This window comes from Petromyzon marinus, chromosome 16, assembly GCF_048934315.1.
Source record: "Petromyzon marinus isolate PM22_M1 ecotype Great Lakes invasive population chromosome 16, UKy_Petmar_22M1.pri1.0, whole genome shotgun sequence".
NCBI lineage: Eukaryota > Metazoa > Chordata > Hyperoartia > Petromyzontiformes > Petromyzontidae > Petromyzon > Petromyzon marinus.
The window spans coordinates 9,090,014-9,107,537 of record NC_133682.1 but is presented as its reverse complement, the minus strand read 5'-3'; the positions used below and the strand labels follow the sequence as shown (position 1 = coordinate 9,107,537).

At 47.4% G+C, this 17,524-nt stretch overlaps 1 protein-coding gene and 1 long non-coding RNA gene across 4 annotated transcripts in view; one reads left to right on the top strand and one right to left on the bottom strand.

The window, feature by feature from the left end:
• LOC116942854 (uncharacterized) overlaps window positions 1-14,780 on the top strand; it is a 121,266-nt gene extending 106,486 nt beyond the window's left edge. For both annotated transcript variants that reach the window (XR_004402857.2, XR_012941827.1), the window contains one exon: window positions 13,713-14,780. This is a non-coding gene — a long non-coding RNA (uncharacterized LOC116942854). The remainder of the gene's footprint in view (window positions 1-13,712) is intronic.
• The window catches only part of HHIP (hedgehog interacting protein), a 141,377-nt gene that overhangs the window by 95,782 nt on the left and 28,071 nt on the right, over window positions 1-17,524 (bottom strand). Inside the window, exons 1-5 of one of the 2 annotated variants that reach the window (XM_076067492.1) lie at window positions 16,411-16,485; window positions 14,953-15,166; window positions 13,683-13,884; window positions 6,459-6,610; window positions 494-667 (exon numbers count right to left, since the gene is read on the bottom strand). In XM_076067492.1, the coding sequence (XP_075923607.1) occupies window positions 494-667; window positions 6,459-6,610; window positions 13,683-13,884; window positions 14,953-15,137 (713 nt within the window). In that variant the 5' untranslated portion in view covers window positions 15,138-15,166; window positions 16,411-16,485. Of the gene's footprint in view, window positions 1-493; window positions 668-6,458; window positions 6,611-13,682; window positions 13,885-14,952; window positions 15,167-16,410; window positions 16,486-17,524 lie in introns of those variants that run through there. The other variant, XM_032955234.2, reaches the window with a different exon arrangement.

The window sequence follows — 17,524 nt, the reverse complement described above, 5'->3', positions numbered from 1 at the left end:
GCTTTCACCTGCCCATGATTCAATTGGGTTATCAAATTTGGTGAGTTGACGGTTTTCGCACCAGTCAGCAATGATTACACAGAAATTAAACTAATAAAAACTAAGCATTACATACGTTTTTTACATTTACTTTGATTATCTTCCAGCTTTGAGAATATTAAAAAAATATCGGTCTGACTACCATGCGACAAGCATTCTTCCCTAGCAGAGCATGCGGGGAGATGCAGCATCCCCCTCCCCTTTGTGTGGAGACAACCGAGGTCGTTTGAAGGAACCTCATAAGTAGCTCTGTGATATCATCTTCCGTGGGCCGTTCTCTAACACAGGGTGATGCACTGCACTGCGAGCCTTCCAAGCGGACCCCTTTGTGTCACGGCGTGATGCCGACAGCACAGTTGGGAAAAAGACAACGCGTTCAATCATTATCCGATACAGCGCACGGTGCGTGGCAGCGATTAATGTCGCTTAAAGTGTACGAGTCTGCCGACCGTACCTAAGTCCATCCATCTCCTCCATGTCGTCGAGCGTGATCTCCCCGTCTCCCAGGAAGATGTAGAGGAGGCCATCTTCTCCGAAGAGCAGCTCTCCTCCCAGGTTCCTCCTGTGCAGCTCCGCCACCTCGACCATCGTCCGCTCGGACGTGGGATCCACGCGGTTGGCAGATTTCCTGCAAAGCGGCAACCACAGCTCATTCATGGGAGACGCTGCCGTGATGCGACGAGGAGCGGAATCGTCTCCGGTTCAGTCCGACCTCGCGACCCGGCAGTAAGAAGCAATTGGAAGGTTTCTTAAACCGCCCCACTCACTCACCTCCGTCCACCTAGCAGTGTAAACGAGGACACGACAGTGGAACGGGAGCTCGCGCGTAGTGGGATAAAGTGTGGGTACTCACGGCTCTTACAAGACGTCTTGCCACTACGGAATAGTGGAGCTCTATGGAGCTGCCTGTAGCGGTGGCCCTTCCACCAAGCGGTGGCGAGACCAAGCAATTGCAGTGCTGTACCTTTACCATATGCAGTCCTCTCATAAGAGCACTGCTCCCCGTGTATGCATCTACAGCGGTTGTCTCCTTGCCTTGAGAGGAGAGCGTTCAGCCATCGCATGCTTCTGTAGAGGTGTTAACTACACGCTGTTGCGTAACCTGCATTGCCACCAGGGCAGTGCAGCATTACCCCTGGGTACAACGGTTGGGGTCAGTCGAGGTGAAACGGATCGTGGCCAGGGTTTGGTGCGAACCAATCAGACGGTTCCACGTGGGAATGTATGATTGGTTCTACCTGGCCACGAAGGGGTATAAGACGGGTGACCCAACGGACCTCGAGGAGTTCGCTCCCTGCACGAAGATAGAAGACTGGGCTGAAGCCTAGCTAGGACCCTGGACCAGCCTTTCAGCCCTTCTAAGGGCTAAGGCTCGGCATACCCAGTGGTCAGGACCCACCGGGCCAGCGGTGGGTCAGATAGCCTCCCCTAGGTCCTAGTCGGAGGACTAGGATAGCGGTAGACGTGTGAGTCCCGCCAAGTCCGGAGGCTGTACCTCCCTAGGGTATCGGGTGAGGGGACCGAATATCCCTCTGTGTGTGTTAAGCGATGTATAAGGAAATAATACAATAAACAGAGTGTGCCTCCTAAAGAAGTCTGCTCGTCCTTACAACACCACACTTCCGGCCACGTTGTATGGATCAGCACCGTGATCTAGTGACGAGGGAAATACTGTGACGCGGAGAAGCGCGGTGAGGAAGCGTGCGTAAGGGGCCGTCCATAAATGACGTCACGCAATTTTGGACGATTTTTGACCCCCCCCCCTCTCTCTCGTCACACGGTGTCACAAAAAGTCAGACCCCCCCTCAAATATGACGTCACAAAGCTCTGCCCCAAAATAAAACATGCTTCAAATCGTTTTAAACTATTGTCATTGTAGTGCGTATTTAATGTGGCGCTGCACTCTGATGTTGTACAAGACATTTATTAAAAAGTCTATTTAATTAAGTAGAACGTGTTGTCTATATTTATTTAAAGTTGCACATTTTGATGTGACGTCACATTTCTCAAACACCCCCCCCCCTAGGTGCGTGACGTCATTTATGGACGGCCCCTAATGAGAAGTGCATGGTGTACCATCCAAAGCAGTGTGGTGCAATTTTTCGTTTTTGGAGCATCCAAATTGTGACCGCGTCTGTAGACGCAAAACTATTGAGGGGCAATGTGCATCGCAATAATAAACTTTATTTAGGGAGCGGCTGATGAGTAGCGGGCTAGCTATCCCGGCAGAGAAGGGAAATACAGCATGTCGTACGGCTAACTTCTTTCGCGCCGTACGTAGCCAACCGTGTTAATCGAAGGTGCGGGGGGCGGGGGGGGGGAATCAAGGAGAGAGTAATGTAAAGATGCGAATGAAAGTAATTCACACGGAGAGTTAAGAGAGAGAAACAGACCTTGAGAGAAGAAAGCAGAGGAGAAGGAGAGGACGAAGCTAGGTCTGGCCGCACCGCCGCTGGGGGTCTCGGTAGCAGTGTGGGCAGGGGAAGTTGTAGACCGTAAATGTGATCTTGCAGTAAATTCGGGATTGAATCAAGAGCCAAGTGGAAAGATCTGTCGAGGATAAGGATGAAGGTGTCTCGCTTATTACAGACAGGGTGAGGGGGCTTGTGCCGGAATTCTCGATCAATTCAGGTTTGGGAGGCGAGGAATTCGGCAGTTAGACCACTGTGGGAAGACGATTCAAAGTCCTCGTATGAGGAAAATATGAAGCAATACGTGACGATCGCTAAGTGATGGGATTCGTGTATTTCTCTGTTACTATCTCAAGGTCTCCACCATTCCCGTACACACTGTTTGCTTGCACACATCTTTATGAATGTACATTTTGAACGATATAGAATGTCATGCGTTAGCTTGCTCAAGAAAATAAAACGTTACCGTTTAAATACAGTATCGTTGTCACTGTTTATTGGTCACTCTGCCAAATTTCGCATCTGAAGGAATGCTAATTATGCGGTGTTATTTTTGGTGCAAATGCCCTATTTCCATGAACAACAAATGCACAAATGACCAAAGTGATATTTTCTAGTCGCCTTGTCAGCATGCGAATCTGGCCCATTGCACTCACACCACTTTATAACTGAGGTCAAAATAGATGGTACGTAGTTACGCTCAAGTACACGCAATGCTCATGCGGCTATATGGGTGAAGGCCACGTCGAGGAGTTTCAATAATTGACATCAATGGCCTTACGTTCAGCGCAATCTCTAAAATCTCTAAAAAAATCCCGTTTGAAATTCCCAGAAAGAGAAAAAAAAACATCGCCGGGCAAACTGCACGCCGTTAACGATCCGTCACATTCTCTTGACGCTTGGTGCCGATGGTTCTTCCGGAATTCAAATTACTTTGGTAACTGGAAGTAGTTGTAGGCAGCGGGTTCTGGTTACAGGGTGGAGCTCCAACAGCCGCAAAAGGCTGGTGTTGCGGCACAGTCAGTGAAAAGCCATTCCATTAAGGCCCTCTCTGTGATTGCCAAAACGTCGAAAAATTGCAATTTATTGGCTCCAATCGATACAGGCGGCGTGGATGTGCTGGCCGTACACTTTCCTGCTATTGAAATCTTGTGGCCGTGCCGCCATTAGGATTTCTGGCTCTCTCTTAGGCCACTGACAAACCATCACTGGCCTTCGTCTGCGCCAGCATCTAAATGGAAACGTAGCGCACTTTTTCAAGTTGCAGTGCAGAAATGCCACCCGGTATGCGTATCTAGACTACAGTGGATACGGGCTTTGTGTGCAATACACAGAGTAGGCTCTGTGTGCCCATGGCATTGCTCAAAATTTAAAATACATAAATGATCCACAACTGAATTAAAATATATAAAGACAATGTTTCTCAGCTATATTTTTGGCGATTCTCGACAAGCTTCCGCATGGTTAAATATTTACTGATTTATTGCAATGTGCTGTAACACGGGAATCCAACGGAGATCAGCATTTGTGTGGAAAGTGCATAAAAGCATTTTTGGTTCATATCCAGAGTGGTCGCTGTCAGATTCATTTTGGGGGGGCGTCGGCAGGGTGCGCATAAACCCGCTTGCCTTCACTGACTTCACACGCACGCACGGTGGCTGCCACTCTCGCGTGACGAGGAGTGGCAGGGCTGCCACCACTTCAACAGGGTGGGGGTGGTCACGGCAGAGTGACAGGCAGCTGAGCGAAAGGGCAGGTCAATAGCAAAAGGGGCACAGACCACGTGCCTACGTAAACGCCTCCAGTACTGGTAAAGTATATAGCTCTCTGTAGCACTCACTGCTTGCATTTTGTGGATCAGCACAATTTTAAGACAATAATATGGACACTTAATAACGTCCTCGTGATCTTCGCTAAGCGTTTGATGATGGTGACGATTAACCAAGTGACGGTGAGTTTAGTCTGTCAGTCACAGCGCTATAAAGAGTCAGTCTGTAGTGAGTCAAGTCTGTCAGTCACAGTGCTGCAGTCGTACAGAGTGCGGGCTCAATCGGACAGGAAATAGAACTGGGATCCATGGTGATTATTTTCTGCTTTCGTACGGCTGATGTAGACGCAGAGCAACAGCTGCGACGTCACATTCAGGTGCTCAAGGCAGACAACCGCGACAGGAGCAGTGGTGTATCGCTGTATTTGTGGATCGGGTATTGCATCGTAATATATTGTTTTGTCTGTTCTGGATGGCTACAGTCGCACACTACTGGAGAGTTTTTCATTTTCCATTTGTGCGTCAGGTATCCGCATCTGCCATGGTTTGTGCGGATGCGGTTTAGGGTGGACCATGAGCTTCGTGGAAGATCAAAACCAGGGATCTTCTGCGTTGGGTAATTTTACAACGTGTTTGTGAGTTCTTTTGAACTCCAGCCAGCTTTCCAAGCTTCATCGGTGTTGAACTCATGGTGATGATGATTATGATGAGCTATGAACGACCTTTGATTATGATGAGCTATGAACGACCTTTGATCCCTTGATAACAAACAAAAAAACGCCAAATGTGAATATTTTCACCAAGCTAATTTTATGCGGTTCTGGAAATGTCTCAAGAGATGTACTGTATGTGCAATTTTACAATTTCCTTTGTATGGCAATGGGACTTCATTTAACAAAAAGGTGATGCAATGATGTGTGATGCATTTTTTGGAATACATTTTATAGTTGCACCATGCATGCCCTCCATGAGGGCATCATTGCCACTGGCAGCGCTCTTCATACTGTAAATGAGGTGTTTCATCCAAGTTGTGCATTCTGGTAAATAAATAAATAATGAACAGCATAATAAATATAACCATGAAAATGGAAAGTATAATGTAGCGTGAAGAGGCAGTGCGATGCATAGTCGAAATCAAAATATGGAGATTTTAAAAAAAAATAATTTCAGATGCTGCCGTGGCATAATGGTTTGCACATTGGACTTGCAATCCAGAGGTTACCGGTTCTATTCGATCTCCAGGTGCGGTAGTTTAAATTCACCTCCCCCCCCCTCCCCTCCTCTGCTCACCTCCATCTTTGTCGAGTCAATCGGCAGGTTGTGTGTGGTGGGGTATAGTGTGGGTAAATCCATCTGGCCGGGTGGCCAAGATACGTTCAAGGGGCTATCAAGAGCTCCCTCTAGTGAGAGTCCTTCTGCCAGTCGGGACGTGGGTAGCCGTTCGCAGAACTCCACCTTTATACAGATTTTTTTCCCCGATGAGAAAATTTCAGGAATGATGTTCGAGGCCAGGCAGAGTAGACTCATTGGATTTTGTTTTACTTTTTTCATTTATTCCAGAACAGATTTCTTTAATATGATGTTTTCTTAAACTAGGGGACACAGAGTGCTCCAGCTGAATTACTCTGTTCACTGGCACTAAAAAATTGCCAGGAGCAATGCTGGCTGTTCAACCATGTGATGCAATAGTTGTAATTTCATAAAGAAATGTAATTGTATTATTTGTATGTTATGCTGCAGGTCATTAAGACTTTGAAAATGCTAATTGCCTCATCAGACACCCTTTGATGTAAAGGTTTCAGCAGGGAATTGTCAGTAATGCAGTGTTTTTTCGTGCATCAATACAAGAGGGAGTCAACATGTTTTTTTTTTGGACCGAACAACACCCACGCGGTGTAAAGATTTACATGTTGGCCGAGATTGTGAAATACAGCTTCCCTGTATTGTCTCTGTGACATTCGGTTGGCAATGGATTCAGAGTTCCCGGTGCATCACTTGTCAGTACTGGCCCCCTACTCCCCCCGTCCCCCCCCCCCGCCCCACTGTTCCACCCCTCCTCCCCCCTTAGGGAAGCTAACAGTCCAACTTACCGATTGAAATCTGTGAGCATCAATTCTACGAATCCCACTCTCAAACGCGCAAGCTAGAATAATAACATAGTTATAAAAAGAAAACGAATCTACATTGCATAACGTCTTTGATTGGCATATAAAACGAGGGCAAAAAGGGCGGCGCTTTACCTCGACAGCGTGAATTCGGAGACGCGCAGGATGTGGTCGTGAGGCCCCATTCCACCACCGGCGCGGTTCGTGGTGTAGGACACGTAGACTTTCCCATTGCGCTGGAACCCGGGGTGGAACACCAGGCTGAGGAGGCCCCTCTCGTCCAGCAGCTGTTCCCGCACGACACGTCACAGCATGCACGCACGCCAGCGTTAATCGTCGTGTGGCATTCATTTCATGTCGGCTGTCGCGACTTATGCGCAAACACGGGCACATTTTTTTTTTACACGTCTCGATGCCAGGAAAAAAGCGGATAAGTTTGCACATCTATGCCTTCACTCTTTGGACCGAACGTTCAGCCAGAACAACGGCCAATTTATAGGAATAGGTTTTACCCTTTTAACTGGCACAAACACTGACACCTTTATTCAAGGCATCATGTTTGCAATAACCACAACACAAGCAGTCAAAATGCAAACAAAAAAGACAACTCTGATAATAACATGCACTGTACTTGAATTTGATTGGTCCACACCCGAGACAGCTTTTCTTAGAGCCTAGTCTCCATTGGTGTTGGACCAGAAGACGCCAAAAGGCGTGCAACTCAAAAACAGCGCACTATCAGAGTATTGAGGGCTCGGGGTGAGCATTTACATTATGAGACCTCCTTTGCCAGTAACAAGATATAGTAATAGGTTTTACCCTTTTAACTGGCACAAAAACTGACACCTTTATTCAAGGCATCACGTTTGCAATAACCACAACACAAGCAGTCAAAATGCAAACAAAAAAGACAACTCTGATAATAATATGCCAGTTAAAAGGGTAAAACCTATTCCTATATCTTGTTACTGGCAAAGGAGGTGTCATAATGTAAACGGCCAATTTGTAACTGACAGCGGTAAATGATGTTGGCAACCTAATTAGAGGGTGAAGGACGTTTAAATACAGGAATTAATGAGTGCACATCACCGTGGAAGCCGGATGTAAGCACACCGTATACCAACACAGGTTTTATGTAAGCGACGCATGTTTTGGTGGTACTACGTTGACAGTGGTGCACAAAGTGCAATTAGCACACGGAAAAACCCCTCACATTCGTCACGAACGCTGTGGCCTAAAAAGGAAAAAAATATATATAGCAGGCAACGTTTTAGGCAATGGTCCTTCGCCATGGAACATCTTCATAGCCCTTCATCGTGTCTTATTCATTTTAAGGCCATAGGATTACTGATGAATGTGTTGAGTTTTTATTTTTTTTATATGATCCACATATCCTTGCATTGCACTGGTTGGAGAAAGATAAAGGGCAACTTCTGATACAACCTCCACTTCCTCACATAGAAGCACAGCGCCACTTAATCCCGAGGAGTATAATTATATCTGGCGTCTACTACGCCACCAGTAAAAAATTAACAACAAATTGCAGAAGGAAGATTTGTAAGCACACGATATTCACCATTAAGTTATATATAAAGAAAAGTGTCTGTACATCATCATGCACAGTGGCATATGGAGTACTGTATGGATTAAAAAAATAATAATTAACACTTCTGAAGTGCATCTGAACCGGTGATCACGAGGCGCTGTACAAAACAGACACAGAGGTTCACAGCAACACAATTCAGAATGCAGCGGATGACTTTGCACCACACACAGCGTCCATGGCCAGCTCCAGCAGTGGCTGGGACGGATCAACGATAACTGCCTCCTAGTGATTGGGAGGGTTGGTGTGCACTCTGAGCGAGAAGTTAAACGCTTTCATTAATCCGTTCGTTTATTTTCTGCCCTCAATTTGTTGACTTGACTTTTTTGTTGTGATCTTGTTTTATCGTTGAAGTTCCCTCAATCAGGGCAGCGAAATGCAACGGAGCGTGTGCGACCTCGGCGAGACTATCACTGCAAGTGCAGGATTATCAACTTGGCAATGACACCGCAGAGCAGTGGTTTACTGACACAATATCAATGTGTTGTGGCAACGGGACGGCCAGATTCCAGCCACTCTCTGCAGAACAGCATTGCAGATTATGCTGTGGTGAGCACGAGCGTTTGATTAAAAGCAACTTAGACAAGGCTGAAACTTTCTTCTTGCAGAACATGTACTTATTATTTAGGACTGTACATTTACGGAATGATACGGGAAAAATGGTTTTAATATCCTTTAAGGCACAATCCAAAGCAATTCATTGTACTTTAGTTCATAACTAAACCATAAGCCCATCAAATGATTTCAGTCCCTTGACTTTGTAAAAAAATATCACCTAGTACCGCCTGCAGCTATAGCATTAGCTCCAGGTAAACATGAGAAATGCATTTATTCTTAAAGCTTCTTCCTCTTCCACACCATGCGACTTTTAACTCTTTACCTTCAGGCTGTTACTAAAGCGCATCTAGAAGAAAAAAAATCCCCAAAATATTACTCGTAATTATAATTTAAAAAAAACTAATGACAACATGTGTGGCGGGATGAAAATTATTTTCTTGAGTGACTCTTCAGCGGCGGCATCGGTTCTATCGGGCCCGTTCAGATATCTGGAGGCCGCTGGCCACGCCGGTTGTGGAACGGTGCTGGGAGGTATAAACTCGCCGCTGTGCCGGGCCCTCGGCCTGGTGGCACTGCTCACGCCAGGCACGCCTAGAAGCGTTAACGGGACAGGCGCTATATCTGTTTTAGAGGAAGCAGTAAATCCTACGGGCCCAGTGCAGCCGGCGTGCGGCGTGCATACAAAGCAGGCGGCGCTGGGGATGAGAGCGCGATCGTTTGCGCCGAGGCTAGGACGCAACCGTGGCCGATTTAGCGAAGGCTGCTTTCTTTACCGCAATGCCGATGATGAACGACTCCCCAGACGGCATTAGCGGAGGAGCTCGCCAGGGGCACGGAGAGCTACATTTTGGTCCAAATTGGTTTTGCCTGCGCACGATCAGTTATAGATCACCAGCCAGGACATGTGCACGCCTTGTTGTGTTACCTGTTATAAAAATATACGAATAACAATACAGCAATAATGAAGCTTTAACGCGTGGCTTTCATCATGTGTCGTGTGCGTTCAGTAAAATAAATAACCGCTGCTTTGGCTTTCATACATGGTCCAACTCATTTGGTGAATGCACAATTCTTATCTGGGAAAATGCAACGCACGTATTATTAATAAGACCTACCTTAAAACAAATCTTGCACATCGGAGTGGTGGTCAGAATTTGTTTTGAGAAAGGAATGGTAAATGATCAAAGTCTTAAAATGTTTCTTATTTTTTATGTCAGCTTTCGACATGCACCAGCTGTCTTCCGCATAATAATTTAACATATTGATGCCAGTCCACCATCGATTACTGCTTGGCGAAGCCTTCATTCAGCAGTGGATAGATCATAGTTAACGATGATTAATGTTTCAATACACTCAGCCATGTTGTGTTGTCGTACATGTAGTGTTATGTGACTTTTATGTGAAGGTGGGTGTGGTCGTGTCTCATCTAAACGGTACATAAACTGGCCCTCAGAAATAGATTGAGTGGACAAGTAATGCTAAAACAACCCCGCAGACCATGAAACAAGCCATTGTCTCATTTATCACCAATTAACAAGAAAATTACAACACTTACATTTGATAAACACAATATGATTTGACACAGGGCGGCCCTACTGTATTTTTGCAATGGCAATTCGCCGGCAATTCATTTAGAGCGTGTGCAAATCAGCACGGCAATTATGACGCAGGGAGACACAGCGGGTGGAGCGGCAAGAGAAGTAGTGTCAGGCTGATTTTAATAGCGGCACCACGTGAAGACGTGAGAGCTGAGTGCGAAGGCGGCTGAAGATCGAACATCTCGCCACGGTGGCCAGGAGACGTTGACTACCTCGCCTGGCATAGAGGAGGCCGTGGGTTCGATCCCGACCGTTGACGCCTGTATATTTGGAGTTTGCATGTTCTCCCTGTGGTCGTGTGGATTTTTCTCCAGGTTCTCCGGTTTTGCTTCCACATTTAGAATCAACGTACGTTTAGAGTATTTGGCCATGGCTCTAAATTTTCGATGTGATAAGTCACTTCATTGAGCTATCATTTGTCACCAGGTCGCTTCTGAAAAAATAGCTTAGTGGGCCTTACCTCCAGCCACAAAGGGCAGTGGAGGAGGGATGCTCACAACAATCAGCAGTGCATAAGACTGCAAGGTGGTTCAGAAGGGAAAGCAGGTGGTAAATCTTACAGTCATCTCAGTCAGTTAACCCATAACACCTGGGTCTGTACCGTGCACTACGGCAATCAAACCTTCGACACTTCACATGGACTCAAAAGAGCACCCAGTCTGGCATAACCACTACGGTGACATCACTGTCACTTCGTGGTGGATGGGTTGTTGTTGTGGTTGTTAGGTGAGCTTGAGAGACAGACACAGCCTATGCACTGCACAACCCCTACGCATTTTGCGGAATTCAATTTTTAGACCTCAACAGACGAGTGCGGACGTGTGCGGTGTACCACGCCACTTTTTGACCCTTAACCTTTGGGATGGGTAAACCACTTGGGTTTTCTGAAGCAATATGCATTGAGAGGGGACTGTGAAAACTCTGCATGTTCGCTGCCACGTCACGCGAGACTTATTTTTTATTGAAGGGTCATGACCGGACTTTGTAAGATCAAGACACGCCGCAGCGTGGCCATCCCATAGAATCTGTAGGGCTGATGCACGACTTAACGAGCAAGGGATGCCTCTTGCGGACATGGGCTGGGCCTACGGTATAACGAGGTCAGAGTTTCACTTTATGAACTCTACCAAATGCTATAAGATAATAAAATTATAATTGAAGGTACCGTAGCGGGTTTCATAACTAAGTTAATACTCAATGTGAAAACTCAAGTATAGGTTTTGTCATACGGTTGTGACCTGGGTAATCTTACACTATTAACAAACACCAAATATGTTCATCATTAGTACTCAACTTAATGCACGTTTCCACTTTAGTGAATGCAAAAACCATAATTAAATGTGAAATAATAATACATTTTTTTACCATCACTAAATAAATAAATAACTCGGTATTTTGAGCCAACCAGCCTTTTCCTTGATGTTTCCGGAAGAATGTTTGATTGATGAACGTTTCAACTGGCTACCCTTGAACATCATCAGTTATTATTGTGTATTACTCAACATGTCACACACATATATGGGCTAACACATGAGGACCGGATTTCAATCAAGTTGGAATCACAGTCAGACACACAGAGTTATTGAATTGGAATGCCCTGCCTTGCACATTATCAACAAAGTATAATCGCCACTTGCATGCGGATAATTTTAATGGGTTCCAGGAGATTCGTACAATATATAAAGAACGGTACAATCTTATCGCAATAATAAATAGTGCTTCTATATACACACACCCACCCACCCACCGTATCGTGCAGCAGTGATCATTAGATGTTATCTGGCTGTTAACTGTGGGGCGCAGAGATTAGCATACAAATCATGCCCCGACATTAATCTCACATTGTCTTGTCTGTGTGTGGGGGGGGGGGGGTTGCCCAAGCGCTGTCCAATTTATGTGCAGGAACATTTCGTGTCAAACCCTGAAAAGTAATGGCCCATAAGGAATAGGGCACGCTGGCACGAGGCGATTATTATTACACCGGCCTTCTCTCTGGGGAGCCCCGCGTGTCAGGAGGTAAACAAAGATAACTTTGATTATATTATTTATCCATTCATTTTTTTTGCATTTTGCTCGCCAACCTTCAAGATTTCGTCTCGAATCACCATGACGTGAAATGTTTTTTTCTTTTTTTCTTCCACAAAACATCTTCATGTATCCCATAATTGCTGCTGTAGAAAGTTAATTCTCGTTGCACTGGTTGCTTGCCATTTAAACTCAGTTGTAACCCCATGCTAAATGTATTTTACTTAAAATAAAGTGTCTATTTTTTACGTATTCATACTGAATCTTTTCAGACAACTTATTGTTATTAATAATTTATTAATTGATGTTTAATAATTTGCTCCATAATGAACATGTATTAGATGGCTCACTGATTTGTTTACATATTTACAGCATCATAGATTCTTGATGCAGGTCTCCCTTGATGAAGAGACTTTTGGTCTTATTTGGCTGTCACCTGTTTGGCATAAAATATAAATACGTAATAAACATGTTAACGGGCATGCCATCCAATTTCCTGTTTGCAAATGGCCTTTGATATATATATATACCATACAGTATTTTCTAGGCTGAGTGAATATTACTTGTATAAATATTACTGCAACCAGCCACATTTCGTGGCATCACTCTCATCGTGGCAATGGATTATCCGGACATTCATCCCCATCACCTTGGAGTCACCAGTGAGATCTAGAAGGGTTCACTAATACCTCATTATCCAGAGGAGAATCAATGCCACTGATACTATCAGATACACGAGCAGTATCGTTTTACACGTGGCAATAAGTGGCTGTTTAGTGACCTTAACATTGACTCATCTGGTCATGTGGCATTGTTCGAGTGACTCACAATCGAAAGGTTACACGTTCACGTTCCTGTCCAGGACTAACGCGGCCCGTCTTCACAGTGGCTATCCTATGAATGGGCTTCTCCCCTGCCATATGAATGTGGAATTTCCTTCACCGAGTCAATGGTGGTGCTGCTTGTTTGATGATGCACACACCCTGCCTTCGAACCACCAATCAGAGGACGGTGACGTCTTCAGTGGCGCTGTCCTGGCTTGGCAGAGCAGCACCTCTCCCCTTCGGGCCTTAATTTCTCACCGAATATTTTCTGGCTCGCTATGTCCACCGGAGTTTGTGAAAGGTGAACGCTATCGTGCGTACACGTGTATGTTGAACTCCTTTCGGGTGGCAGGTGAACGCTATCATGCGTACACGTATATGTTGAACTCCTTTCGGGTGGCAGGTGAACGCTATCATGCGTACACGTATATGTTGAACTCCTTTCGCACCGTACGCAGCCAACCATACCAATCGGAGGTGCGGGGGAAGGACAGCAAACTAAACACACCAAAAACTGTTTTAAAGAAATTAATTTTCAAGATAGATAAAAAAAAATATATAAATTGTCATAGCCACGGTATTAGCCAGAGGTACACTGGATACGGTAAGCCCGTTCCCCAAACTATTGTCCATGCCTCTAACCCTGGCAGACCTGGCTGAGATGCAGCCCAGGGTTGCCTCCCCCCAACCCATCACAGTTCACAGGAGGCCAGTCGCTGTTGCTCCGCCCAGTGCATGCAATGCACCTCACCTTGTTCCCGCTCTGCACCACCTTGTGCAGGTCCATGAAGGGCTCGCCGGAGATGCCCGATCGCGGCGCCAGCACGCGCACCACACCCTCGCGCTCCAGGATGAAGAGGCGCTGCGTGCCGTCGCGGCTTGGCACAGCCCCCACTGGCTGCCGCAGCCTGTCCGCCACCAGCAGCAGGCACAAGCCCTCCCGCTGGCGCTTTCTGCGGGAATAGCATCAAGCCGCAACAGCCCACGCAGTCGCCTTCGCTCAGTCACTGACGGCTCAAGGGCCTCCAGTAGAGCGAGCTCCGGAGAGTCGCTCTGGAGCAGCGGGTCGGCAACCTGCGGCCCCGTGGCCGCATGCGGCTCTTGAAGGACTTGCTTCGCGACCGTTATCTATTCGGGACCACCGACTCATTCATTCACGTGCATTGCGGTTCTTGAAATTGAGGTTTTTTTTGTTTTGTTGTATATCGAATTCGAAAAAAAGCCTCTTGTTAATTTGCTCTTAGAGGGTGGTGTTTTTGGCCCCCGCTCTTCCACGCTCGGCGCATGCCACGTGCTGGTGCCTTCATCGATGCCTCTCCTGCTAATCGCTTCCCGCGCAGCCGCATGCCGCCGTTGAATAAACTGGCAGCATTTCTCTTTTTTTTTATCCTGTAGCATAAAGTGGCATTTTTTTTTTATTTTACAAAAAAATGACACGAGCCAGCGATCTGAATTGTGCGACATATGTCGCGGTCAGGAGCTTCTGTTTGACGTCAACTTCATATTGTAGATAATGTGGGGTGAAGGATATCACGATATATGTCATCCAAATGCATATATCAAATACCTTCGTGGGAGAAGGGAAATTTGTTTCTGTACATTCAGATGCATAATTGTAGTGGGCTTGATTGATGTCATTGCCTTGATTTTTCAACATGTGAAAGTGTTGGAGTGTGATGCAATATAATGGTGCCCACTCAACCTTAAAGTGTTCTTCGTCATTAATGAAGCTTGAAATTCATGTTGGTCAGTTGTTTTTGTGTCGTCTTCCTTGAACGTAACTTTCATTGTGTCATATTTGCATGACGTGTGCTTGAAATTGACATTAAATGAACGATTCTTACATGGACGATCCAATTATGGCGCATGCATGGCGTGCGTGGGCATCAATCTTTCGTGGGCAAAACACAATTAATTCTCCCAGCAGATTCTAGAGAAAACACCCTGCACCATATCGACAGAGCACACACACAAGGGAACGTAGACCCCCCCCCACGGCAACAGCGAAATCTCCCCCTTACTTGCTCGGATGCTGCGCCTCTCCGCTGTCCGCGGACACCCCCTCCAGGTGATTGGAGAGTGGCCCTTGTGGCCCGGACGTCCGCCTTCCGAAATCCGGGAAGCAAATTCCGGTGGCCGCCGCTGCCATCGCCGCTCCGGCTCCGTCCCGTGACCGGGATGAGTAGAGGGCGCAGAAATCCTCCATGCTGGCCGGGACCGCTCCCGGCAGGTACGCTGCTCGCCCGGAACAAACGATTTGAAAAACGGCACGGGGTGGTGATAAGATTACCGCTTTTTTTTTTTTCTCCGACATGCAACGCGGGGAAGCTCAGGGCCCGCGGGGGTAAAAGGCTCGAGGGTAGTTTTGGCACGATTGCCCCCCCCGAGTGCATTCGCCGGTCGCGAGAGAAAGTAATTGGATGTGCGGTGGGCAAAGTATTTGCTCGAGGGCACTTCAGACTAAAACACCGGGGGGTCCTTAAGGCTGAGCAACGGGAGGGGAGGGGAGCTTTGTGCTTTGCAGGGGGGGGGGGACAGGGGGGCTTTAGTTTTCAACATTTGGAGAGCTCTAATGTTGAGAAAGGAAGAGCGTAGGGGTGAGGTTGGGAGGGGTCCTAAGACTTAGCAGGATCAGCTTTTGTCACTTGGTAGGGGGGTGAAGTGCTTAGGTTTAAGGGGGTAGGCAAAAGGAGGAGAGCAGCTTGAACTTAAAACAAAAGCAAAAAAAAAGGCAATGAAAGAAGAAGTTATAACAGAGGATGGTGTTCATTCAGCAAAAAACCCGTGGATTATCTGCGGCTCAGCCCGAGCAGGTCTCTCTCTCTCTCTCTCCGACTCAACTCCCGGCAGACCTGCACCTCGACGGGGGAGCCACCATTTCCGGTGCCAGACTCAAGGCCCACCCCCCCACTCCCACCCCCCCACTCCCACCCCCCCACTCCCACCCCCCCACTCCCACCCCCCCACTCCCACCCCCCCACTCCCACCCCCCCACTTCCACCCCCCCACTCCCACACCACACCAACCCCCCACACCACACCAACCCCCCCACTCCCACCCCCCCACTCCCACCCCCCCACACCACACCAACCCCCCCACTCCCACCCCCCACACCACACCAACCCCCCCACTCCCACCCCCCCCACACCACACCAACCCCCCACACCACACCAACCCCCCCACTCCCACCCCCCCACACCACACCAACCACCCCACACCACACCAACCCCCCCACTCCCACCCCCCCACACCACACCAACCCCCCACACCACACCAACCCCCCCACTCCCACCCCCCCACACCACACCAACCACCCCACACCACACCAACCCCCCCACTCCCACCCCCCCACACCACACCAACCACCCCACACCACACCAACCCCCCCACTCCCACCCCCCCACACCACACCAACCCCCCACACCACACCAACCCACCCCCCCCCCCACCACCTCAAAGGTATTTTTTTCCACGCATACCACAAAATGACCCAGGATCACATCTAAGGTGAGCATAGGAGCGAGGTGAGGGATGAGGTGAGGACCGCTTATAAAAAAAATAACACCACCACCCCACCACCATTACTTCACACCACCCACCGCTAAAAAAAGAATAAAACAGACCCCGTGACCCACTTGACGCCGGGTTCCCTGGAGCCAATTACGAGCGCGTGCCAGGCCTCTGTGAAGGCTCACTTGGGGAGGGGTGGGTGGGGATGTACAGGTGTAAGCGTTGATTTAGAAGCATTCCGAAGAATTTATTTTCGCTTTTTTGTTTTCTTCAGTTCTGAAGATGCACATGCCCCCCCGCCCCCGGCCCCCCCCCCACGCTGAATTACACTCCGTGACACCCACAAGCGAGCATGAGACGTCGCTTGGTCTCACTCCCAAGTACTTAAAAAAAGCACCCGGCATTGAAGCGAGCATTGATTGTTGCTCGTTAGTTTATGAGAAATTAAGCGCTCGCGTTCTTGTTAGCTTGGCTGCATTTTTCGCGTGAATGATGTCGACAGAGCGGGCAGTGAATTTTAATTACTTTCTCGAAAAGATTATTTATGACAAAAAATAAATTGCGCGTTAGGGCACACAGGGTTTATTTGTTTTGCCAATGTATGAAAAACTGATAGCGGAAGTTTTTGTTTGAGGCTTTGTTGTTGTTGTTGTCCGAGTGCACATCAGATATAGTGCACTGCTGATGGCTTTGTTTATGAGAACAACTGTTTAATATGAACATGGGTTCCTCTTTTTCCCCAAAACGTGGCATTTTACTGACCGTGTAAAACTTGCACCCACTCGTCACTGTGAACGTAATAAACAAAACAGCGTGAAATATTATAAATCCACACTTTTACAAACTTGGGCTTGGATTCGCTCAATAAACACAAGCGTTCTGAGGGTGCTTGCGTGCGGGCGTATGCGCTCAGAAACACTTTGTGTGTACATAGCAATGCGTTAACGCAATCTTGACGTCCCCATTTTTTGTTGTAAATGTTCCTGCTGAAAACATGAATTAGCAGTACGTGACAGGGGCTTGGATTAGAGATTCTGCTGAGGTCACATGGGTAAGGTTGTATTGCTTCTGTTTTCAATTGTC